The sequence below is a fragment of the Gymnoscopelus braueri genome, assembly GCF_963280865.1.
Source record: "Gymnoscopelus braueri genome assembly, chromosome: 5".
Taxonomy (NCBI): Eukaryota; Metazoa; Chordata; class Actinopteri; order Myctophiformes; family Myctophidae; genus Gymnoscopelus; species Gymnoscopelus braueri.
Genome location: NC_137606.1, coordinates 22,787,740 through 22,812,980, shown reverse-complemented (window position 1 = coordinate 22,812,980; position 25,241 = coordinate 22,787,740). Strand labels below are relative to the sequence as shown.

Below are 25,241 nucleotides of genomic sequence, written 5' to 3'. Positions count from 1 at the left end.
TTAAGCGTTCCCTCCGCTGGAACTGATCCACCCCACTCTGGAACGGATCAGGCTCCAAGGCCTGACGGTGTTGTTGGTGGCGCCGGCATGGGGCTCTCTACGAACAACCTTGGCCCCTCCCGCTGCGCTGGGATCTGCTACAGCAGGCGGGGGGCGAAATCTTTCATCCCAGCCCGTGAGAGGGAAAACTTGACTGTGACTGGACTTCCACCTAGAGTGGTGGCTACTATTCAGGCCAAAAGGGCACACTCCACAAGGTCCGCCTACGGGGCAAAGTGGGGCGTGTTCGAGGAGTGGTGTCTCCACCAAAAACCACCTAGCGGTGGTTACACCGACTGAGCTGGTGGCTTTTCACCCGCCTCCGTTTGCCTCGGAAGACGATCAGAGGCTGCACTGTCTCTGTCCAGTGAGAGCCCTGCGGCTGTATGTCCGGAGGACTGCGGTCCAGAACCGACCCAGCCAGCTGTTCATTTATTTGGGACTCGGGTCATGGGGAAAGGCGGTGACAAAGTCAGCGCTTTCCCGGTGGATTGTGGATGCTATTCGCTTGGCCTACACTAGTAGAGGAGCCCCAGTGCCTGAAGGCCTGAGAGCGCACTCTACTAGGGGTGTGTCGACGTCCTGGGCCCTCTGCAGAGGTGTGTCTATTCAGGACGTCTGCACGGCAGCGAGTTGGTCGTCTCCCTCGACTTTCGCTGCTTTTTATAGTCTGGACGTGGCGGCGTCTTCCATGGCGCACGCAGTACTGGGTGTGGCTTCCACCTGAGGGTGGGCATGTGCATGGAACGGACGTAGGGTCTGTTCATGCCCCTGTGCCTTAGTGTAAGATAGGCCGACGTCTGGGCCTTAGATCAATAAGGTGGACTTCGGTCTGTCAGGGCCCTCCACTAATATGGACAGGCTGTGCCTGTCTTTTAGTTCATAAGGCAGACCAATTGTATGTCAGGGCCCCACTTTATTCATGATCCTTGCCTCAGACCCGGGGGGTCTGATGGGGCCTGGGTGCCGAGGGCCACGCCCCGGGAGGGGCGGGGCCCTGGCGCATGGAGTGGGGCAGGTTTGTGATATATCGAATTTGAAGATACATTCCGGGGGTTTATATCTCCCATATGTGAACGACGAGAGAGTAATGAAACAAAACTATGGGTTACTTGCGTAACCCCGGTTTTGTAAATTGCGAACGAGTCATTCACAAAGATACCCTTCTTTCGCTTGGCAGAAGGAAGCTGGTGTGTAAGAGGAAGTACGTCCGCTTCCGGGGTCCTTCTATACCCTCTGGGGGAGGGACTTCCGGAAAGCGACTGACGCCCCACCGGACCAATAGGGATTGTTCCGAGGGAGTAAATGTGAAGCTTCTGTATCATCGCCAGAGGGCGCTGTTTCCCTAGGCCTGGCATGGGAATGTGAACTGGGAACTGCAAACTTCAAAATACTGATCCAATGAAGCACGCTTATTTATTTTTTTACTCAATGTAAATGTAATTTTTTCTTCAATATTTTGACCAGAAGCACTATTTCCAAAAAACATTACTGAGGTGTGAGTAAGTTTTGATACCTTTGTTGTTGTTTTTTTGCAGGTTAGGATCACTGTTTAATTTTACAATGTGTGTAAAATCTGTTTTAATAAACTTGCATGTGATCCATGTTAACTACTCTGTATCATTTATTTATGTCACAATTATATCAAATGGTCTTAATTAAATACACTAACAGGTGGAATATGCAGTTTGCGAACATAAAATAATTCATTCATAATTCATTTTGTTCATGATTAGGTTATTTGATAAATAAATCATTATACTTTTTCCAGTTTCCAGTCAACTCTGTTACTTTTGTCAACTAAGTTACCGTTAGGTTTTGTTTTAGAATATATATTTAATTGTTCCCTAAACTCTAGGTAAATAACTTAGAAACTTAGTAGCAGTGAAAAGCTCAGTATAATTTAATCTAGAAAATTACCATGAATTTCAGGAGTTTTGGAAGAAAACATCTAGACCGTTAACTGCATTCTGTGAATTTAGGGGGTTTACTGCAAAAAAAGGGCACATTTTCTTTTTAAATTGGGGATTATAATTATTCTTCCAAGAACATAGATTTTTTTAATATCTGACATTTATCCAAAGTTAAAACGTTATAGTTTTTGTCCGTAACATAGTTGACCAAATAAATAAATAAATACATATCTGAAATCAGTTATGCCTGAGCTTGGCAATTACTGAAAACATAATCTCTCAGGAATACTCTGTAAGTAAAAATTATAATATATTGGAAAAACATTTCCCCAGAAAATTTAAAACTCAAAAAGTCCCGCAATTATATATTGACTAACATCACATTGACACAACTTTTATGGTAGACTATATGAATATGTATTACATACATTAAAATGTATAACATGTATACAAATCCTTTGAAAATAGCAGATCTGCAATCTCACAATTGTGAGCTTGTAGATATTCTAGTCTATTTTTAAAGTATATATATATAAAGGTCAGAAGTGGTTTTGTAATAATAATCAAAATCTACAAACACTTAGCAGTGGTGGAAAAAGTACTCAGATGTTTTACATAAGTACAAATTATCGGTAGCACTTTACAATAATGACCCGTTATAAAGCATTTATAAACGTTTATAAGCAGTTTGTAGACTATTAACAAATCATTAACAACCTGTTTGTTGACATTTGTAAATTATCACTAAAACCTTTATAACTACAGTTACAAATCATTTATAAAGTATTAGTAAGTAGTGAACTAATCATGAATAAGCCATTTATATACATCTGTAAATGATTATTAAATCATTTGTAACGACCCATTCTAAAGCATTTATAAACGTTTATAAGCAGTTTGAAGACTATTAACAAATCATTAACAACCTGTTTATTGACATTCGTAAATGATTACTAAAACCTTTATAACTATGGTTACAAATCATCTATAAAGGTATTAGTAAGTAGCAAAACTTTTCATGAATAAGCCATGTATAATACATCTGTAAATGATTATTAAATCATTTGTAACTGATGTTACACAATATATACAAGCTATTGGTAGCTTGTTCATGTTTAACATATGCTTTGTAAAACATTCCTAAAGTATCTATAAATCCTTAGTACATGTTATTATGTGCCCTATAGTAAAGTGAAGACAGTTCATCATTTACAACTGTCTGTTAATGTGTTTGTTCATGTTTAACATATGCTTTGTAAAACATTCCTAAAGTATCTATAAATCCTTAGTACATGTTATTATGTGCCCTACAGTAAAGTGAAGACAGTTCATCATTTATGACTGTCTGTTAATGTGGACTTTCTCCTTACCTGTTGCAAACTACCTGGCTTTCATGAATGCAGACACCAAACAATTACTAGAATTATCTTTCATGTTAAGCAAATGATGCGTAAGACATTCGTAAAGAGTATGTAAACCATTTGCAGACGTTATCATAGGCCTGAGCCTAGTTGCTTCTTTTGGGCTTGTTTTCATAGACCTGTCCGCTTGTTTCTTTTGCAAAATCTGGCAACACACTGATTACCTGCATTACACCTGCAGTAGCCTACTAGGGAGGAAGTGAACAGTGATGCAGTTGCAGACTGGACAGAAATATGTCTAATTCATGTTTTATGTGTTTTAACTGTCTTGTTGCAGGTGATGAAAAAAATGGCTAATCTTACACACATGAAGTAGCATTATGACCAGGGGGTATTTTGATGGTGGCTGTTTGTATCCACAATGTTTGTTTTGATGTGTAGGCTAGTAATGTCCTCCATGCTTAGCAGTTTAGCTTAGCAGCTAAAGCTAACTTGCACTGGGAGGTGGTGACTGCAGAGGCTCCAAGCTGCTACTCTGTGATTCTGTTGTGATGAATTTCTTTGTTTAAATGTCAGTGTGTGTGCTGTGGCCAAGAGTTGCTACATTTTATATCTTAATAAATTGTTTTATACTTTTATACTCTATAACGTTACTTCTGCCACTTTTTGATGTCACATGTTTTACTAATCATTGTTAAACATGAAATAATAATGCATAGTCTTCACTTTACAACAAGGCCCATGATAACGTTTGCAAATGGTCAACATACTCTTTACGAATGTCTTACGAATCATATATTAAACATGAAAGATAATTCTAGTAATTGTTTGGTGTCTGCATTCATGAAAGCCAGGTAGTTTGCAACAGGTAAGGAGAAAGTCACATTAACAGACAGTTGTAAATGATGAACTGTCTTCACTTTACTATAGGGCACATAATAACATGTACTAAGGATTTATAGATACTTTAGGAATGTTTTACAAAGCATATGTTAAACATGAACAAACACATTAACAGACAGTTGTAAATGATGAACTGTCTTCACTTTACTATAGGGCACATAATAACATGTACTAAGGATTTATAGATACTTTAGGAATGTTTAAAAAAGCATATGTTAAACATGAACAAGCTACCAATAGCTTGTATATATTATGTAACATCAGTTACAAATGATTTAATAATCATTTACAGATGTATTATACATGGCTTATTCATGAATAGTTTTACTACTTACTAATACCTTTATAGATGATTTGTAACCGTAGTTATAAAGGTTTTAGTGATCACTTACGAATGTCAATAAACAGGTTGTTAATGATTTGTTAATAGTCTACAAACTGCTTATAAACGTTTATAAATGCTTTAGAATGGGTCGTGACAAATGATTTAATAATCATTTAGAGATGTATATAAATGGCTTATTCATGAATAGTTCACTACTTACTAATACTTTATAAATGATTTGTAACTGTAGTTATAAAGGTTTTAGTAATCATTTACAAATGTCAACAAACAGGTTGTTAATGATTCGTTAATAGTCTACAAACTGCTTGTAAACGTTTATAAATGCTTTATAACGGGTCATTATTGTAAAGTGCTACCAAATTATCAATACTGCAATGTAGAAGTACATTGTACAGTAAATTAAAAATACCTCAACATTGTACTTAAGTGCAGTACTTGAGTAAATGTACGTAGTTACTTTACACCATGGGTTGATATGTTGACAACAACATTATTCTATGGGGAGATATTTTGGTATTGGATTCACAAATACTTTTTGAGACAAATCTCTCCCCATACTGGAGGGGTCATTATATGTTTTTATGTATTCTGAAATATTGCCCTTTTCATGATGGGCTGTTCAAATTAAGCTACATTTGAAAGACAATGTGTTGGACCTGTTTTGAGGCAAAATCTTCAAGACAGTGAAGTAGTTATGGGGTCAGTACACATTTCAACATAAATATTAGGTGTATAATCTGAACAAGTAATACATTAAAGCAGGGGTGTCGAACTCATTTTGGGGTCCGGGCCACATTGGTCAAATGATGTGGGCCGAAACCAGTTGCGGACGCGCATACGCGCTCACACGCATTCAGTTCAGTTATACAGCATCTGTTGTCTCAGAAACACCAGTTTGACACCACTGCATTTAAGGGATGATGTGGACTGTCTCATAAGATATATATTAATGAATATAATAATGTATGTCTTTTAAAATCCTGGAAAAAGGTGAACACATTTATTATTACCTATGAGCTGCAAGCAATACAGACAAGACAAGCTTTTAATATTCCTTCATGGTGAATGTATGCACTCAAAATCCTTCTTTCACTACAGCTTTTACACATACTGTAAAGGTAAAGGGCTTTTCGTCTGTATGAGTCTACATGTGTGCTTTTAGATTACCTATGTTGATAAACCTCTGCTAAAACTCTGTACAAGTAAAGGACTTATCCCCTGTATGAATCCTCATGTGTTCTTTAAAGTCGGATTTGGAAAGTCAAAAAAAATAAATGGTTTTAGCAACCTCTGCTGGTCACTATCGTCATTGCATTACCCAGAATTCCATTTGTTTTCACCGGAAGGCGGAAGCGTTTCAAAAAGCGTTCTTTTTGTTGTTTTATACTATCTACGGATCGTTTCTCTTAGCCAGTGGAGCTTTAGTTACCGTGAGCTGTGTTTTCTTTTGCTGTTGTTTTTCCATCTTCAAATCCTGTAATGCCATAAAAACAGCGTGAGGGTGCGGTCCACCGTCCTTTTATTTTACCTCTGGGACGGAATCTGCCAATGATTTGTCAATACAAATGCGTGGATTCATGGTCTTGCACATTTTTTCCAAGAATCCACACATTGACAAAACATTGGCAGATTCTGCCCCAGAGGTAAAATAAAAGTGCAGTGTGACCGTGCCCTAAAATTCCTTTTTGTTACTAGCACGTTAGTTCCGGGACAAACAGGAAACCGGTGCATTTCCGTTTCCGTTTTCCGGCCGGATGACGTCATTTTCGTGGGAAAGACGCCCCTGTCCACTTTCAATAGAAAATATGTTTATAAAAGGCTTTCAGGGGTGAAATTCATGGAATGGGTGTTGTGAAACATTTGCCACTCACAAAAGATATACAATTTAACTTTAGTTTTATTTTAAATGTTACCTAGTATAACTTTAAATGAACCTTTACACACATTTTCTTTTCTGTCTGGATCCTCATTTGTGTTTTTATAAGACCCTTATCATTGGAGCCCTTGCCACAAACTGTAAAAGTGAAGGCATTTACGGCTTTATGGGTTCTCACATGTTTTTAAATGTCTCATGCGGTTGCAGCCTTTGCCACAAACTGTGCAAGCAAAGGGCTTTTCACCTTGAGTGAGTCCTCATGTGTGATACTAGATTACATTTTTGACTGTAGGCTTTGCAACAAACTGTACAAGCAAAGGGCCTTTCCCCTGTATGTGTCCTCATGTGTGTTTTTAGTTCCCCCGTTTGACTACAACCTTTGCCACAAACTGTGCAAGTAAAGGGCTTTTCCCCTGTATGTGTCCTCATATGTGTTTTTAGTTCATCCCTTCGACTACAGCCCTTGCCACAGACTGTACATGTAAAGGGCTTTTCGCCTGTATGAGTCCTCGTGTGTGTTTCAAGATGTGCCTTTTTACTACAGGCTTTGCCACAAACCGTACAAGTGAAAGGCTTTTCCCCGGTGTGAATCCCCATGTGCGTTTTTAGTTCATCCTTCTCACCGCAGCCTTTTCCACAAACCCCACAAGTAAAGGGTTTTTCTCCTGTATGGGTCTTCATGTGTCTTTTTAAATGACTTGTGTGACTACAGCCTTTACCACAAACTGTGCAAGTGAAAGGCCTTTCGCCTGTATGAGTCCGCATGTGTATTTTTAGATTACTAGTCGTAACACAGCCTTTGCCACAAACTGTACACGTAAAGGGTTTTTCACCTGTATGAGTCCTCATGTGTATTTTCAGTACTCCCTTGTGACTACACGCTTTGCCACACACTGTACAAGCAAAGGGCTTTTCACCCGTATGAGTCCTCATGTGTGTTTCTAAGTGTGCTCTTTTACTACAGCCTTTGCCACAAACCTCACAAGTAAAGGGTTTTTCGGCTTCATGAGTCCTCATGTGTTTCTTTAAATCACCATTTAGACCACAGTCTTTGCCACAGATTGTACAAGTAAAAGGTGTTTCGCCTGTCTCCCAGTCATCACTGTTGTCAGTGTCAGATTCAGAACAGTTTGAAGAGAGGAGCTGGTCCTCACTAGTTGGTTGTGACGGTATCCAGTACTCTGTATAAGCTTGTGTTTTCATGTGTTCAGCTGAGGTGCTGGCTACAGGCTCTGTCTCTCTGTTTTCATCATCATCTTCCCTTTTCACTGCTAGTAACGTCCAATCAGCCTCCTCTGGTCTCTGAAGTAGCCCCTCCTGTTCCTCTTTAATCTGTGGAGGCTCTGGTTCCTCCTGGAACAGACTGGGGCTCCTCTCCTGCTGTTCAGGGGAAACCTCTTCTTTACACACAGTGATGTGCAGGAAGTCTAGACAAAAGAAACATTTGAGAAACTATTAGTTTGACCTTCTCATTTTTCTATCAAGTGTTTCCACTGTTTTATAGCTGTGGTAGTTGGAAGGACATCCAGCGGGAAAAATACATTTGTTATTGGCTCCAACCATTCTAATTTACCAATTCTATTCTATTTGAATCTACTAAGATTCAAATAGACATTCAGACAATTTCCACCATCGTGTGATGGTGGAAATTGTCTGAATGTCTATTTGAATCTTAGTGTACAACTGTCTAATCATAATACATGATCATCACTTTATTTACTTAACTTCCCTACAACTTGATTGGATCCTCAAATCATCACTTAATGGTCATCCCATTGCTGAACAATTTACAGGAGAGCTCCATTATTTCACAGGTATTATTCACCAATGTTAAGATAAGATAAGATTTTATCGGAGTTTGACGTTGTCAGTGGTCTGATACAATTGTTAAATTATTAAATTAGATTATTATTCATTGAACTCTGCGATCTACAAGCTCACAACGGGTCGTATCTTAACGTGTTGTGAACTTACAGATCTGCTATTTTCACTACTTCAGTGCGACACTTGTATGACACAGAAGTGCATTCATTTATGAAAACAATTATGAAATGAAATATGGAGATACAAGGTTTCTGCACGACAGCGATTATATATATGATTTTGCATTTATACATCAACACATTATTTGTTTATTTGTATTTATTTATGTGCTTGCTTTTTGTTTAAATGTTATCAACTTCAATACAAAAGTATTTTAGTATATTAGTTTTTCAAATTGATTTGGAAACTTTACATTTTCTGACAATATTTCGGTCATAACATCGGTAATCGGCGGTCTAGGACTGTCCAAAATCGGTATCAGCATTGGACTAAAAAATCTGGCATTGGTCGGGGTCTACAATAAATAAGGTGACCATATTCTGAATTACCAAAAAGAGGACACATGCATGCGTGACCAGAGTGTGACCAGAGCGTTTCTTTTTGGCGTTTTTCCCCCTTTTTATTTCGGGTTTTTCTTACTTTAATTCGGTTCATTCGGATAATTCGGTACAAAAAAATGTACTCCACGAAGCGTAGAGGCAAAAAGGAAACGTCGCAGCCGAGGGGCTTCGTGGATGCATATTTATAGTAGAAAGAGGTTCACACAGCCATACTCATTCAATACTGAACCGATTCTTAAAATAAAAAATTCGCTATTAGCTGTGAAGGGTCTTCTTTCATGTGTATCAGTCATGATTGTTTCGCCATCAAACGATATCAAGCAAAAAGGAAACATTGGCGGGTCCTTCTTCTCTCCATCGCGCTGCTCACGCACCTCTCCGAATGGAAATGGAAGAACCGTCATCCTAAAACACCCTCGCCCCGGGTCTAATCCGGCGACCTCGGCCCGCGAAAGAAATGGGCCAGTGTCTTTATGGACGAGCGTTCCGTTTTACACCCATAAAAACCTCCGGCTCGTCTGAGGATTTTTCTTTTTATGTTTTCTTCGTCCCAGAAGTGGGGGGGATATCACCCAAACTCTAAAAACCCCGGACATTTGAAGGATTTTCAATTCATTTCAGGCCGGACAGCCCCCCAAAAGAGGACATGTCCGGGTAAAAGAGGACGAATGGTTACCCTACAATAAACAAGACCAGGAGACCTGGTTCTGCAAGACCCAGAATGAAGTCATGACAATAACGATGTCATGAATAGTTCGTGACGAAAGGGACTTTTTTGGGGGGGACAGAATTTTTTTTGGCTGGGGCCGGAGGACAAAGTGACAGACTTTTTTTTGGCTGGGGCCGGAGGACAAAGTGACCATGCCCATGTATGGACTGGCAACAATGTGAAAGGTTAATTTAGAGCAGTGTCTTTTTAAATTACTAGATGTCTTCATGTTTCTTCCACCACTGAAGTGGATCAGCATCCTCGTTTAAATCAGGGGTCAGATGAAGAAAGGTTGATAAGGTGATGGTCCTACAACAGAAAATAATAAAACAAAGAGCATGAAACTTACTATGGTCCAGGTGGTCTTCAGGTTCCTGTTTAATAGAAACAGTGCAGGTGTCCAGGTGGTCTTCAGGTTCCTGCTTAACAGAAACACTCCTGGACGGTTCTGGAGAACTCATCTTCACCTGCAGGCTGGACTCCACAGGCTGGTCTGGAATGAAGGAACAGAATAAGGACTTTGATGGGACATGGGTTGTAGATGAAGGTTGAATATTAAAATAGAGGGAACAGAGGGTGTAAAGAAGTGTTTTTCAAAGACAGGACAGTGATCCAAAATACATCCCCATGCTTAAAGCAATATTTTGTTGTGAAGTAATTTCTGCTAGTATACTGTAGGTGTTTAAAGAGATTGCCGTTAGAAGTGAGTTTATGACTGGCACCTGAGCATGGGTCCTGCAACTTTGGCGTCTGTCTTTGGTACCGTTCGCACTGGCAAATCTTGCCTGTAAATCTCTGGAAGAAAGCCTATGGTTCCTCAGTGAAGCAAGGGTGAGGAACCGGTCTTCTTGGGGTGGTGTCTTCCTTTGACTTCACCAGTCTCACAGAACTTGGTCCTAAGTTTGGAAATGGTACCAAGGCTGACACCAAATAATGCTGCCACTCCGCGTACCGGAACACCAGCTTCCACTTGCCCTATGCACAGGCTTTATCCTGAAGGGGCAAACGTGGCATCTTTCCATGGGGGGAAGTGTTGCTGCTTGGAGCATACGCAAACTCAAGAAAGTTGCAGGAACCATTCTCAGGTGCCAGTCACACACCTGCCAGCAGATCGCTCAAAACGTGAGCGATTACCAACAGAAGCATATTGGGGGATTTTGGTAAATATTTGGGGGGCGCTACCTACACGTTTAGCTGTGTTGCTCATTCTACGATATGTATAAAATACAATACCAATTGGTATTATTGTAGAAATAATCGACCGAAGTTATAGGCCGTGAGCCAGGGGGGTTGGTCGGAATAATGCTCATAGTGATTTTTGTCAAGGTGTACATGTCTAGAGTTCGAAAATATGTGATAGCATTAGACAAGCTTTATGGGTGCATTTTATTTTATAATAATACCCGGAAATATGGGTCAATGTGAAAAAATTATACAAAAGGTTTTTCCAATTACAATCTAAGAACATACTAAAAATCTAGGAAAATCTATGTCTGGAAAGGCGTCATTTTCGAGATGGCGTCCAAGATGGCTACCAGCAGCTTAAAATGGCCATATAATACTAATACTAGCGCTCGGGTGGCGCAGTGGTTAAGTGCCTGCCCACCACCACCACGGAGGTTGTGGGTTCAAATCCACCGTGGTGCATCCGGCTTTGTTGGGCGTCAACACGAACACAATTGGCCCGTGTTCGTGGGAGGGAAGCCGGGCGGGGAGGGTGATAATTGTCATTGCACGCACTCCTACGGGCTGGGGCTGGAGTAGGACGAAGGCTCTACGTATCCTCCCCGTGGGGGCTCCTTACTGGCAGGTGAGTCAGTAGGATACGACAGCAGTGACAACACAGATATGTGTGTGGGGAGGAATCAATTGGCATAACAACTAAATTGGGGCGGAAAAGGGGGTGAAAAATGATTGGCTTTTAAGAAGAAAACTTAAATATCACTATTACTATAGAGCATCGCAGTTCCCGCCCACTTCCTGTTTTTTCCTGGTGCCGGAAGGAAAAACTCAATGCATTTTTCCCATTGACATTTCCAAAAATATTTATATCAATTAATTTAAGCCTAGAATCAAGCCAATAAAACATGACCATCATCATGACCATAAAACGTTTTTTTCTGTGATCTTTTTTTTTTTTATATTTAATTATATGATATACTATATTTAATAAATACCCTTTGTTTTGCCGTTTAAAAAAATAATAAATCACAGAATCAAACGTTTTATGGTCATGATGATGGTCATGTTTTATTGGCTTGATTCTAGGCTTAAATTAATTGATATAAATATTTTTGGAAATGTCAATGGGAAAAATGCATTGAGTATTTTGCGGTGGAACCCGGAAGGCGGGAACTGCGATGCTCTATTACTTTCCAACCTACAAAGGTGATTTTGGTGTCTAACCCTAGGTTTTAGGGCTCACGGAATGTGGCTGAATCAGTGAAATTACCGTCAGTTCATAATTTATTGCCAAACTCAAGATGGCGTCCATCCCAAGGTGATGTCTCGTTCTACTAAATTATGTAAAAACTACAAATCGACCTTTGTTTAATGGAAAATTAACACAATTGTCACATAGAATCCATTTCTTATTTCTTCTGCAAGTCAAATCTTATGTTAAAGGTTAAGTCAAGGGCTATCTTCCTATCGTCCTATATCACCCTATATCACACCCTATATCATCCTATCAGACCTTCTCATCCAAGCAGGCGTCCAAGCAGGCAGCAGATATGGTCACTGGTTGAAATGACATGTAACATAGGTATGACCCCAGTATTCACCTCACCATTTATATGCAGCTGGTTGTTGTCACCTACAGCATAGCAGTTATGCTGGAACCAGCTGGTACAGTTCTAAAATGTAATTATTGTGCAGTCCTGTGCAAACTCAAATATTCTTATGACAAAGGCAAGATCAGAGCAGTAAAAATGTCGCTGGCAGGAAACGTCCCAAGCTATCCTTATGTGCTGGGTGAGGTGGGTGCCACAAGTTGACAACAACCAGTTGCCTTGTTGCACCACCAGGGGAGTACGGGTGACCTCTGCCACTGCCAGAGCTACATGACGTGGTCGTGGTCCGGTATCAATGTAGGGCACAGAGTAAGAAGTGCATCGCTGAGCTACTCTGTAACTGCTCTGGTGTAGCCTGGTTCCAGACGAATCTGCCTTTGCGAAATTGCATTGCACTTTAGCCCTAGGCAGATTAGGTCTGGCCCCCCTCCATAGAGATTCCATTTCTCTCCCTCCGCAGTTGTGCGGAACCAACCAGGGCCCAGTATCCAAATGTGGGCGGGCTTATCACCTTATATGGAGCAATGACGCACATTGAAGGAGACGCATTTTCAGTTTTTCACAACAAAGATGGACGCCGCCATAGCATCGGTAGTAAACGCGTTAGAAAATATTTATTTTCTAAAAAACGAACAAACAATTGCCCTTAAAGCTTTTGTTGGAAAGAAAGATGTGTTTGCCGTACTTCCTACAGGATTTGGTAAAAGCTTAATTTACCAACTGGCTCCGCTCGTCGGTAAGAAGTTGGGACTGAGTGAAAACCCAGTAGTTGTAGTTGTTTCTCCGTTGAACGCTCTAATAGAGGAACAGATTAAAGAAGCTACGAATATGGGACTCACAGCCTTTCAGCTCAGAGTCCACGACGATGCTGAAATACTCAGTGGACGTTGTGGAGTCTCGCTACGAGACCGCCTGGCAGGTAAGCGTCTCACCATGGGGAGACAGTGGAGGAGAGACAGAGAGAAGACCAGGAGACAGCGCTGTAGCCTAGGCTGCGTCATCGAGGGGCGGTACCTGCCACTCTACCTCCTCGATCAGCCCCAACTCAGGGCACCTGTGTGACAGGCCGGGCGTTGGCTACAAACACTCTCTGCTCTGTCTCTCTCACTAGTATTCTGACTCTCCATGGTGAAGGACGGGCAGCCAGGCGGTAAGACAATACTCCACTATTTCCCTTCCAAAGCTCTGTGGTTGATAAGTGAAATGTCCGCTAAGGTTATGTTTTTTATATGTTATAGGCACCGTAAGGAACTTATAAAAAAGCCTGTTGGTGTGAGGACAGAACGAGGCCTACAGCCAGGGGAGAGGACTGCCCCTTTAAAGATGTGATCCACTGTATAAACAATGCTCTCTGAGCCTGAGGTGTGAGCCGGAGCGCTACTGCCCCCCCCCCCCTTTAAAAATGTGTCGCACCTTGCTGAATAATTGATGTCTGGACTGAGCCCCAAACCTGGGAAGAACTTTGGTTAACAATTATTCACCGTGCTAGATACTTACCTCGATTTGATTTGAACGTTATGCAGTAACTCTGTGCCATTCTTTGAATAAAAACCCATGTTTGGGCTTGTACCACCACTGTCTGACTCTTGGCTTTGATCGATACCCCACAAATGGTGGAGAATACGGGTATATGCTGATCAACGCCAAGACCTCAAACAATGGAGCACACCACCGCCTTGACGGCGTTGCTAAAATGCCAAACTGATTTGCAGACAGCGGTGCAACGATTAATTGACAGAATGGCCAGAGATGTAGCTAATGCACGCGCACCTAGAGAGGTGCTCACCAAACTCTCTCCTGACGATGATGTAGAGGTTTTCCTGGAAGTGTTCGAGCACACCGCAGCCCGAGAGCGGTGGCCAGTGGCCGACTGGGCCTCCCTCCTGGCTCCTTTCCTCAGCGGCGACGCACAGCGCGTCTACCACGACCTGACGCACGCCGATGCTCGAAACTACCCCACCCTGAGGGACGCCATCTTGGCCAGCCAGGGCCACAGCCTCCCCGGCCGTGCGCAACGATTCCACACCTGGGCCTACCAGGCCGCACAACCACCACGGCCCCAAGTGGCGGCCCTCCTCCGCATTACGCACAGCTGGCTAGCGGGAGGAGGTGAGGCCCCCATCGTGGACCGTGTGGTCATCGACCGCTGCATTCGTTCCCTGCCGCCTGATACCCGCCGATACGCCTCGCAAGTGAGTCCCACCTCACTCGAGGCCCTCGTGACCCTCCTCGAGAACCACCAAGTGAGTGTGGAGATGATGAGGACCACCCGACCCGAGCCGACGAAGGGCCCCGCCGACGGGAGGCCCAGCCGGGACCGCAAGCGGACGCCGCCGCCGACCCCCTCCCCCACTCGGACCCGAGGCCCGGGCCCCACAAGGCCCAGCCAGGCCCAGCAGCAGAGGAGGTGCTACGTCTGTGGGCAGGCGGACCACATCTCCTGGACCTGCCCAGACCGCGACGCGACCATGGCCTCCGCCACCGGATCCGACGGGTCCCGGCCCTGTCTGCACACGGGGACCAGTCACAACCAGCGCGCCACCCTGCCCGTGAAAGTGGGGGGCCATGACGCCCACGCCCTCTTGGATTCCGGGAGCGTGGTCACGCTCGTCCGCGCCGACCTGGCGGGACCGACCAGCGACGCCACCCTGCCAGGGTACACGGCGACGTCCGCCACTACCCCGTCACTCAGCTCCACGTCCAGACGCCCCGTGGGAGCGCCGTCGTGACGGCCGGCGTCGTGCCGAACCTCCCGGTCCCCCTGCGCCCTGTTCGGCCGATACTGGTCCCCCGGCCGGCAGAGCGGACCACCCCGCCGCCGGCGCCGCCGGGCGCCGCGGCCCAGACCACAAGAACCCCTGCCTGCCTGTCCGGCGTTCCGGCCCACCACCGACGCCCCCGTGAGTGACAGCTCCCCCGAAGAGGAGCCACAGCGAGAAGAGGAGGAGGAGGAGGAAGGAGAAGAAAACCAGGGTTCGGCGGAGCCAGGCACCCCGACCCTGACCGAAGGCGGAGACCCCTTCGCCGAGTTCCCCGTGGCAGAGCCGAGTCGGCGAGTTCGCCACGGCGCAGTGGACCGACCCCAACCTTGAGATGGCCCGCCAGCGCGTAATGGCCATAGACGGCAAGAAGTGTGATGGGGTGAGTGAACTGACTTCCCCATACTTCCTAGTAAAAAACGGCTTGTTGTATAGGGGGGTGCTGAGCAAGGGGGGATGTTATTGAGCAACTCTTAGTGCCAAAACAGTATGCCTCACGGGTGTTATATCTGGGCCACACTCACCAGCTAGGGGCCCACCTGGGGGTTCAGAAAACGTACGAGCGCATTCTAGCCCGCTTCAATTGGCCTGGTGTGAAACGGGCCATAGAAGATTTTTGCAAGGGCTGCCCCGAATGCCAGCGGACCGCCCCTCGGCCCACCTTCCATAACCCCCTGGTGCCCCTCCCCATCATCAGCACCCCGTTCTCGCGTCTGGCCATGGATATAGTGGGCCCACTGCCGAAGTCGGCCCGTGGCCACCGCTATATCCTGGTGATCTTAGATTACGCAACACGCTATCCAGAGGCCATACCATTACGCGCGGCCTCGGCAAAGGCCGTGGCACATGAGCTGTTAATGATGTTTAGTCGGCTGGGCATAGCAGAGGAGCTACTTACGGACCAAGGGACCTGCTTCATGTCCCGTGTCATGACCCAACTGTACAAGTGGCTGAAGATTAAGCGCATACGCACCTCCGTGTACCACCCCCAGACAGACGGTTTAGTAGAGCGGTTTAACCAAACTTTAAAGAAGATGTTAAAGAAACTGACCGATGTCGATGGGAAAGATTGGGACCAATTAATCCCCTATGTTCTGTTTGCCATTCGAGAGGTACCACAAGCATCCACGGGGTTCTCACCGTTAGAGCTGGTGTACGGCCGGAGACCCCGTGGACTCCTTGATATTGCCAAAGAGGCCTGGGAGAGCCAGCCATCGCCCCACCGCAGCGTCGTAGAGCATGTGGACCGGCTCCAGGCCCAGGCGAAGAAGATCTGGCCCCTGGTCCGGGAACACATGGCCCAAGCACAGCGCGACCAAGCGCGCACGTACAATCGCGGCGCCACTCTCCGAGAGTTCGAGGTGGGGGAAAAGGTGCTAGTGCTGGTGCCCTCCAGCGAGTGCAAGTTTCTGGCCAAGTGGCAGGGGCCCTACGAGATTGTGAAGAAAATGGGGCCCGTGAACTACGAAGTGAGGCAGCCGGGCCGGCGGAAGAGCCACCAGGTGTACCATGTGAACATTCTAAAAAACTGGAACGCGGCCAACCCACTACCCATGCCGGCCCTGCTAGCCTCTCTTCCTCCCCAGAGCTTGCCCCCGTGCCCATAGGAGAGGACCTCTCGCCCGCCCAGACCCAAGACGTCAAGAACCTCCTGGGACGGAACCAGGACCGCTTCTCTGACCTCCCGGGCGGACGAGTTCCATACAACACGACATCCACACCAAACCCGGGACAGTGATACGCCAGCGGCCGTACCGCATTCCCGAGGCCCGGAGGATCGCCATTAAAGAAAACTTATTTTTGGTACTCCTGAAAAATGGATGCTGGATAAAAAGTGGAGAGGCATGTTGGCTTCCAAAGTTTTCAAGGACAATTTAATGGGGATTGTCCCATTAACATTGAGGTTCACCTTACGTACAAATGGTAAGTGTTGGTTGCTAAATATTGTCATGCCTAACGTCTCTGTATTGTGTTGAACTAAAAGCCACGAATATTGAAGCAAACCACATATCCTATTGGTAACACTAACTGTGGATGCTTAGTATGGCTAACAGAACTTAAGCTAGCTCGCTTGCTAACAACACCAATCCTAACAAAGGGATTCACGTCGATCAATGGGGGGGTTGCTAACCGTTAACAGTAAAATGTTCCAGTAGCCTTGCCTTGTAAACCATCATTGCTATTGTTGTGTTGAAGCCATGCTAATCTTGCCTAGCACTCAGTACTAATTTCAGTGGTAATTTATTTGAAATGAAGTGTAAATCTGTCCAAGCGGACTTTAAATACATCATACATTTCACCTTTGTTTTTGTACTTTATCTGTGCTGTGCATTTTCTGTTCTCACATAAATCGTGATATTCGTGATATTCCAGCAAGCAAAATCTAAATGTTTCTAAACCATTCCAATTTATGTTGTCTTTCCCAGGGGACAGGGCAAAGGGGAGACTGCAGCCTTCAGAGAGAGCTTTTCGAAGTTGGGAGACTTGAGATCGATCGTCAAGGAGGGTCAGTATATATATAGAAAAAAAATAACCCAATTTAATATTTTCTTAACCACTTGAACCCTAGCATTCTTAATCTGGGAATAACATTGTGGGTAAATATCAAGACCTACACTATTTTAAATGTAGAAATCAAGGTTGTAAGTCTGATTTATACACCAACATTTTTGGGTTGTCCATGGGTGTAGTAAATTAATTTAATCCAATTGTAGGTTAAAATTGTTTAGACAGCTCCATATTGTGGTTACTAGCTGTAGCTGAACAGTGTCATTGTTACAACTTTGGTTGGAAGATATCTAGAAGGATGGCCTGAGACATTGTTGTTAGTCACATCAGTGTGATTGTGTATTTTTTTCATTTAATTTGTTTTGTAAAGTGATGGCTTTATTAACAGTTAGTATTCTTATACTAGGTGTTTTCTCAGAAAATGTAGTCTTGGCCATAACACATGACACTACTACATGGAATGTCTTATTAAACATTTGCCTGTTACAATACAAGCTAACATTTAACATTAGTGCATTTATTTGTCTTTTCAGGTACACCTGTGTTGGCAATGACTGCATCAGCTGATCTTGATTCCAGAGCCATGGTGAAGAGACAACTGCTCATGGACAATGTCAATACAACAACTGTGACAGTTAGCCCCAACCGTAGTAACATCAGACTAGGATTGGTTTCTGTCTGTGAGGACACGCTGGAATGCCTGGATTGGGTTGTGAGGGAGGTGAAAGACAAGGGGCTTTCCATGGCTCCCATTCTTATTTACTGCCGCACCATAAAGGCACTTGCCAGACTTCATAATTACTTCAAAGGAGAGCTAGATGAAGATAGATGGGTTGAAAGAGACCCTGAACACGAGGACGAAAACCTACTGCTAGGAATGTTTCATAGCCAAACGCATGCAGACGACAAAACACAAATCCTGTCATCTCTTAGAGGAGAGGGGAGTTGCAGAGTTGTTGTTGCAACAACCGCTCTCGGGTTGGGCTTAAATTTTCCAAATGTATCTCATGTTATTATGTATGGGGCACCTGAAGACGTTGAAGCCATTGTTCAGCAAGCAGGCCGGGCAGGCCGAGATAGCTCACAGTCACATGCTGCAGTGTATGTTATTAAACAGCATAAAAGGACAGATGAGGCAGTCAAAGAGTTGATACGCAAAGGCAAAATTGGCTGCTTTCGAAGCGCCCTATACAGTAGGTATAAAAGAACAGACTACTAGTGTTGAGCCAGGACATCTATGTTGCACCTTTTGTCACTCTGTATGTTCTTGCCCCAATGAAGTTTGTGAAGAATTGACACCCAATTATGAGGAGTTGCAACTGGAGGAGGTTTCTACTAGATGTAGGGAGGTACTACCAGAACTTAAGATCTTGATCAGGGAGAAGCTGGAGGTATATGGGGATAGTTTGGTTCCTAAAAATGCACATCTATTCACCTCAAAGAAAGGTGCCACTGGTTTTGGCTCAGAACTCATTGAAGGTGTTCTAAAACACAGTCCCAAGATATTTGACTTGGCATACATTAACCACAATCTCCCAATATTTTGTGAGAGCTATGCAAAGCAAATTCTGAAGATAATTGGTGAGGTATTTCAGGACATTGACGGCATAGAGGACTTGGAGACAAGTCCTCCTTCTCCTGTGGAACTCCCAGATATGTATTATACTGGCTACTATGATGAGACAGATGATGTAGACCAGATGCAAACACCACTCAGCAGCTCAGCATCGGCAATGTCAGTGTCAGGAATCTCAGGATGTTCAGAACTTAATTCAGACTGAAAAAAAAATCTGTTTGGAAATGTAATGTCCTGCTTAGTGGTAAAATGTGATTTAGCAGAATGTTTGGAAATAAATCATCTACAGGCTTAGAAGGTGCCTCATTGTCATGCATTGTGAGCTTGTAGATATTGTCACATAATAACAAGAGCTTGTGACTAGAGAACTACATTTGAGTCGTTGAAACACTGGTTCTTTCGTTTCCAGCGAGAATATGAACAAATACTGTACACATGCAACTTCTAGAATTGTTGTGAAAATGGATGACCACATGCAAAACTGTATTATCACCTGTATTGACAAATGTTGGCACATTAATAAAGTGGACAACCTATAAAAAGTTCATTGATATCTTCATTTCTTCAAGGTTAGTGGAACTAGAAAGAGGAAAAATGTTGAAATTTAAGGTCTGAATCAAACATTCTGTAAGCTTTATTGCCACGTGATACATGTATCTTTATTAGAAAAATGTAATTATTCCAAAATAAGCCATGCTAAAATTACTACTTAATTAATGTAACTACATTACATGCCTGAAGATCAGAGGTGTAAAGTAACTAAGTACATTTACTCACTTAAACTTTACTGGAGTATTTCCAATTTGTAATACTTTTACTCCACTACAATTCCGGTACTAGTTGCTTTGTAATTTTTGATTATTACAAAAAATACATCAACCCCTTCAGCCCTAAATACATTGTTGGCCATTTGAAAATAGCCGATCTACAAGCGTTGCATTGTGAGCTTGTAGATCTGCTATTTTCAAGGATTTGTATAAATTTGAAAACATGTGAAATGGGTCATTATGAAAAATGTGTACCTTCTACTTTAAGTACATTTTGACACCAATACTTCTGTACTTTTACTCAAATCAATTTTGAATACGGGACTTTTACTTGTGACAGTTTTTCCAACATTGCATTATTGATACTTTTACTTGAGTAAAAATGTGAGTACTTTTTCCACTACTGCTGAAAATACTGAAGTATCTCCCAGACACTCATATATAGAAATTAGGATATAAACATTACAGGTCTGTTATGTCCCCCTTTTTGGACATGGTAGGAGAGACCTGGCTATTTGGTCTGGAATGTCGGCACAGTGGGTGTTTGGGAAAAACAAAGAGAAACACCTCCCCTTGGTTAACAAAATAAACTTGTGTTTACCTTTATGAGCTTTTGTCCTATTGTGTTCATTTTGTTTGAAGCATGGTCCCCTGTGTGACAGAGTGTCAAGCTCTGATTCATTTAGCATACCTGTATGAGCAGCCTATACTTAAAGTTTACTTAAATCACTGGGTTAAAACACAGTCACTTTTAAATATATAATTATTTCTGAGTAAAACATATGCTGTAGTTAAAATGAACAAAGTCTCGATAACTATGACCTGCATTGTTTCAATATAGGTAAAAGCCATGCGAGGTAAAAAGGGGTCACTCTGGACTTATTTCTGTGTCATTAAAAGCCTCATTGGGTTAACTAATGTTTACAAATTAATGAGTCTACTGTGTCCACACAGTAGACCAGGGGTCTTCAACAGGGGGTCCTCAGAGTTAGTACAGGGGGTCCGCCAAATATTTGTGTGATAGGATTTTTCTTTTTACCTTAACCACTTGAACCCTAGCATCCCTTTTCTGAGGAGAACTTTAGCCAAAAATAGCCGATCTACAAGCTCACAACTGCGAGGCGTTGTGAGCTTGTAGATCGGCTATTTTTGGCAAAGAGGTTTGGTGTAGAGGGAAAAAAGAGCAGACCAAGTAAACAAAAGTATAATCTGAAACACAATTTTATACAATATAGAGGGGGTCCCTGCTTCATCTCTCTCTCAGCTAGGGGGTCCTTGGCCTGAAAACGTTGAAGACCCCTGCAGTAGACAGTTAATTACAAATGGGAAATCCAGTGTGGCATGATTATTATGCATGTTCAAAATAATATATGCAGGCGATGTAATCAAGAAGGTTTTATTAATGACGACAGGTACTTATTATTAAGCCCTGAACCTCCTCACCACATGTGTTCGCCAACTCCTTCTGCTTCCCTACAGCATGATTATGAGTGGTTGTGATGCCCATTTTGCTCAGCCTCTGAAAGACAGCCTTCTTTGCACCCCCATACTGTAGTATGTTGTTCATAAAATATGCAAAGGCTGACAGGCGGGGCTCTCTTCCTCTCAACGCTGTAGCGGCTGCAGCACACGTGGCAGGCAGAGAACCTTTGGTGATCTTTGAAATTGTGGATAGCAAGAATGGCGCTAGACGTCTGAGGTCCGACTCTAATTGTTCAAAAGAAAAAGTCTTCAGATCCTCAGGTGCTGACCTCCACAGCATGAAACCACTGTCACTGTTACAGAGGGTTTTGCACTCATTCTCAATTACATCAAGAATCTTAATCTTGACCTCTTCTGCTAGTTCCTTGTGATTAAGAATTTTGCTTGCAGCTGTCTTCCAGTTTCTATTGCTGATGTTGTTCAAAATCCCAGCCTCTTCTGGCTGGCTAACCTTGACAACAGTTTTAGAGGGGAATTTGGTGATTACCTGCAAAATAAAAAGAAATTCTTTCAAACACTATCCCAGTATCACTAAACTATCATTATCAGTATCATTACAAAATCACAGCAAAACAGACACAAGTCACTGCCCAACCCCCCATCCCAGATGAAAGCCACAGCCAAGTACAGGGCTAAAGTACTATGTGGGGGCTGGGCACTGTAGTACAATGGTTCTCTTTTGTTTGGACTAGGGCTGTTGGCTACGTTCTAGGTAGGTCTCAGGCTAGCCCTAGAATGTCTGTGATCTTACATACATTTCAAGTATTCCAAATACACAGTCATAGATCTCTCTCGGTCCCCCACTGTGTAGTGCCCATCTGCGCGGCCATAAAAGTGCTCTAAACTCCGTCTGTACTCACCCAATAATTAATTCCTAAGACGTGGAGTCATATTTTGTCCTCTAGTTTCATATCCATGTGAAAGTTCTGCCAGAAAACGTGTGTTTAGTCAAATATCTCCACTTTTTCACGAGCTGCACACGGACGTCTTTCTGTACGACGCGAGGGGCCAGGAATGATTGCAGCACTGAATATACGTAACTTCCTTTAGGACGCACAAATGTTTGGGACACACAATTGGCAGGTGATGATTCATTACCCCGCAGCAATCACAAGCACCTGTCAATTGTGTGTCCCAAACATTTGTGCGTCCTAAAGGAAGTTACGTATATTCAGTGCTGCAATCATTCCTGGCCCCTCGCGTCGTACAGAAAGACGTCCGTGTGCAGCTCGTGAAAAAGTGGAGATATTTGACTAAACACACGTTTTCTGGCAGAACTTTCACATGGATATGAAACTAGAGGACAAAATATGACTACACGTCTTAGGAATTAATTATTGGGTGAGTACAGACGGAGTTTAGAGCACTTTTATGGCCGCGCAGATGGGCACTACACAGTGGGGGACCGAGAGAGATCTATGACTGTGTATTTGGAATACTTGAAATGTATGTAAGATCACAGACATTCTAGGGCTAGGTCTCAGGCCAAAGTGAAAACAAAGAAGTTAGAGAACCCTGTAAGAACAGTGCCCAGCCCCCGCATAATCACATAGCCTTACTCTTTACAAACATTTTAGATACTATGGTACTCCTTGAGTACGCAGATTCATTTCGAAATAACACAAAAGAGAAAAGTACATTAGTATTTTATGGTCAAAGGGCAGTTTGTTTATTTCGGCACATCAGGGAAATAATTACAAGCTCACATATGAACTTTGAAGTGTCTGTTAGCCTACACATGCACTCTATATGGCGACACGTTTATGAAGTAGGACTTTCATTGTTTAACGCCACTTTAATACAATCTTACCTCAGTAATACTTCGCCGGGCGGCGGTTGATGTGGAAGCACATGGCTCAGTAGAAGCAGGACTTTGAGGAGTTGGACGTATTTTTTTCGAAGACCTTGGCGTTTTCGATGGTGTCAGTGCCACTCGGGTCCTTTTATCTGAAGTTGAAGACGATGATCCATGGCTAGATGGTGTCGGTGATGCCGAGGCGGCCGATAATGGCCGATCCGAGGTAGCCGACGCTGCTGGATTCGAACCGGATCCTTTTTCGTTCTCTTCCCATTTTCGGAAGGCGGGTAATGCAGTTTCTAATCTCTTTATTAGGTTATCACACCTAACACAGGATCGAAAGGATTTATCCAGACATTTAGTCAAAGGTAAGCCTAAATCAAAAAGTCGCTCGTAATTATTCCTTTCCTTTGATCCAATTCTAGGTTTCTCAAAGATTAATTTAGAGTGACTTATTTTTCCAGCTTCATTTCTTAAACGATCACTGCAAAAACGACAATAATCATTCACATCAACCATGTCTACGACTCTCTCTGTTGCTGTTCACTAAGTCTTTACGATGAATAAGAATAGTTTCATCTGGTTACCAGACTAAATAGAAGTGAAGCTAGCTTCAGTTGTTTACTATTTCAGCACAGGCGCTTGTGTGTGACGTAGCAGGAAGCACTGCTCTGATTGGTTTTAGGTCTAACCAATAGAGTCCGTTTGGATCTTTTTGTAACCGCCCCTTGGAAAAAAATCTATCGTTGAGGGGGACCAGACTAATATCCACGCAGTGTGTCGTGTGATATTGTCTGGCCACGCGAGGCTAGCTCTGGTGAGGATGGTTGCTGACGAGATGTTCAAGCTACAGATATCGACTTGGAGGACACTATACTCACTATGTTGTCAATGCCTGTAATACATTTCTAGAAATGCCAATTTTAACGTTTCTGAAAAAATATATGGTCTGAACTGTATCCCAACCATTTTTCATAGAGAGGGTCAATAATAAGAGAGAGCCATCAGTTTGAAGTAGAACGTTTTCAGCCTGGCGCGCTCTCTCTCTCTCTCTCCCTAAACCCCCCCCTCTCTCTTTCTCCCCCTCTCTCTTTCTCTCCCCCCCTCTCCCTCTAACCCTCTCTCGCTCAATCGCTCGCACGCACGCGTCACAAACACACACACACACATTTGTTGTCTAGCATTAGCACCTATGCTAACACACTATGCTAAGTGAAGCTCCGTGTTACCTGTACATATATAAAGTGTTTTACCTTCAAGCCACAGAGTTGTATAATATGTCTGAATCCATAGAGTTATAAAAGATATGTTTAAATCCCGTCTGGATGCTTTGTTGTTCCACCATGACGATCCTGCTGCAGTGTTGCCAGATACTGGCAGTGTTGCCAGATATGCGAGAAAAATAAGCAACCAGGTTTATGAAAACAAGATTATTCCTAACCTCAGTAAAACTATGCCTCACCTTATTATTCCTAACCTTAACCTCAGTAAAACTATGTCTAAACCTAACCTTATTCCTAAACGTAACCTCAGTAAAGCTATGTCTAAACATAACCTTATTCCTAAACTTAACCTCAGTAAACTTATGCGTAAACCTAACCTTATTCCTAACCTTAAACTCAGTAAAACTATGCTTAAACCTAACCTTATTCCTAAACTTAACCTCAGTAAAACGATGCCTAAATCTAACCTTATTCTTAAACGTAACCGCAGTAAAACTATGCCTAAACTTAACCTTATTCCTAAACGTAACCTCAGTAAAACTATGCCTGAATCTAACCTTATTCCTAAACTTAACCTCAGTAAAACTATGCCTAAACCTAACATTATTCCTAAACGTAACCGCAGTAAAACTATGCCTGAATCTAACTTTATTCCTAAACTTAACCTCAGTAAAACTATGCCTAAACCTAACCTTATTCCTAAACGTAACCTCAGTAAAACTATGCCTAAACCTAACCTTATTCCTAAACGTAACCTCAGTAAAACTATGCCTAAACCTAACCTTATTCCTAAACTTAACCTCAG

General features: G+C 43.1%; 1 protein-coding gene across 1 annotated transcript; it reads right to left on the bottom strand.

Moving 5' to 3' along the window:
- On the bottom strand, positions 1-24,549 carry LOC308085808 (uncharacterized protein; the record flags this gene model as incomplete). Its single annotated transcript, XM_080429118.1, has 5 exons — positions 24,467-24,549; positions 9,881-10,024; positions 7,524-7,865; positions 973-1,036; positions 1-226 (listed from the first exon to the last, which is right to left on the bottom strand). Exons 2-5 carry the CDS (start codon positions 9,990-9,992, stop codon positions 1-3), a joined length of 744 nt encoding a protein of 247 aa, XP_080285244.1. The 5' UTR covers positions 9,993-10,024; positions 24,467-24,549.
- Between the last annotated feature and the right edge of the window lie 692 nt (positions 24,550-25,241).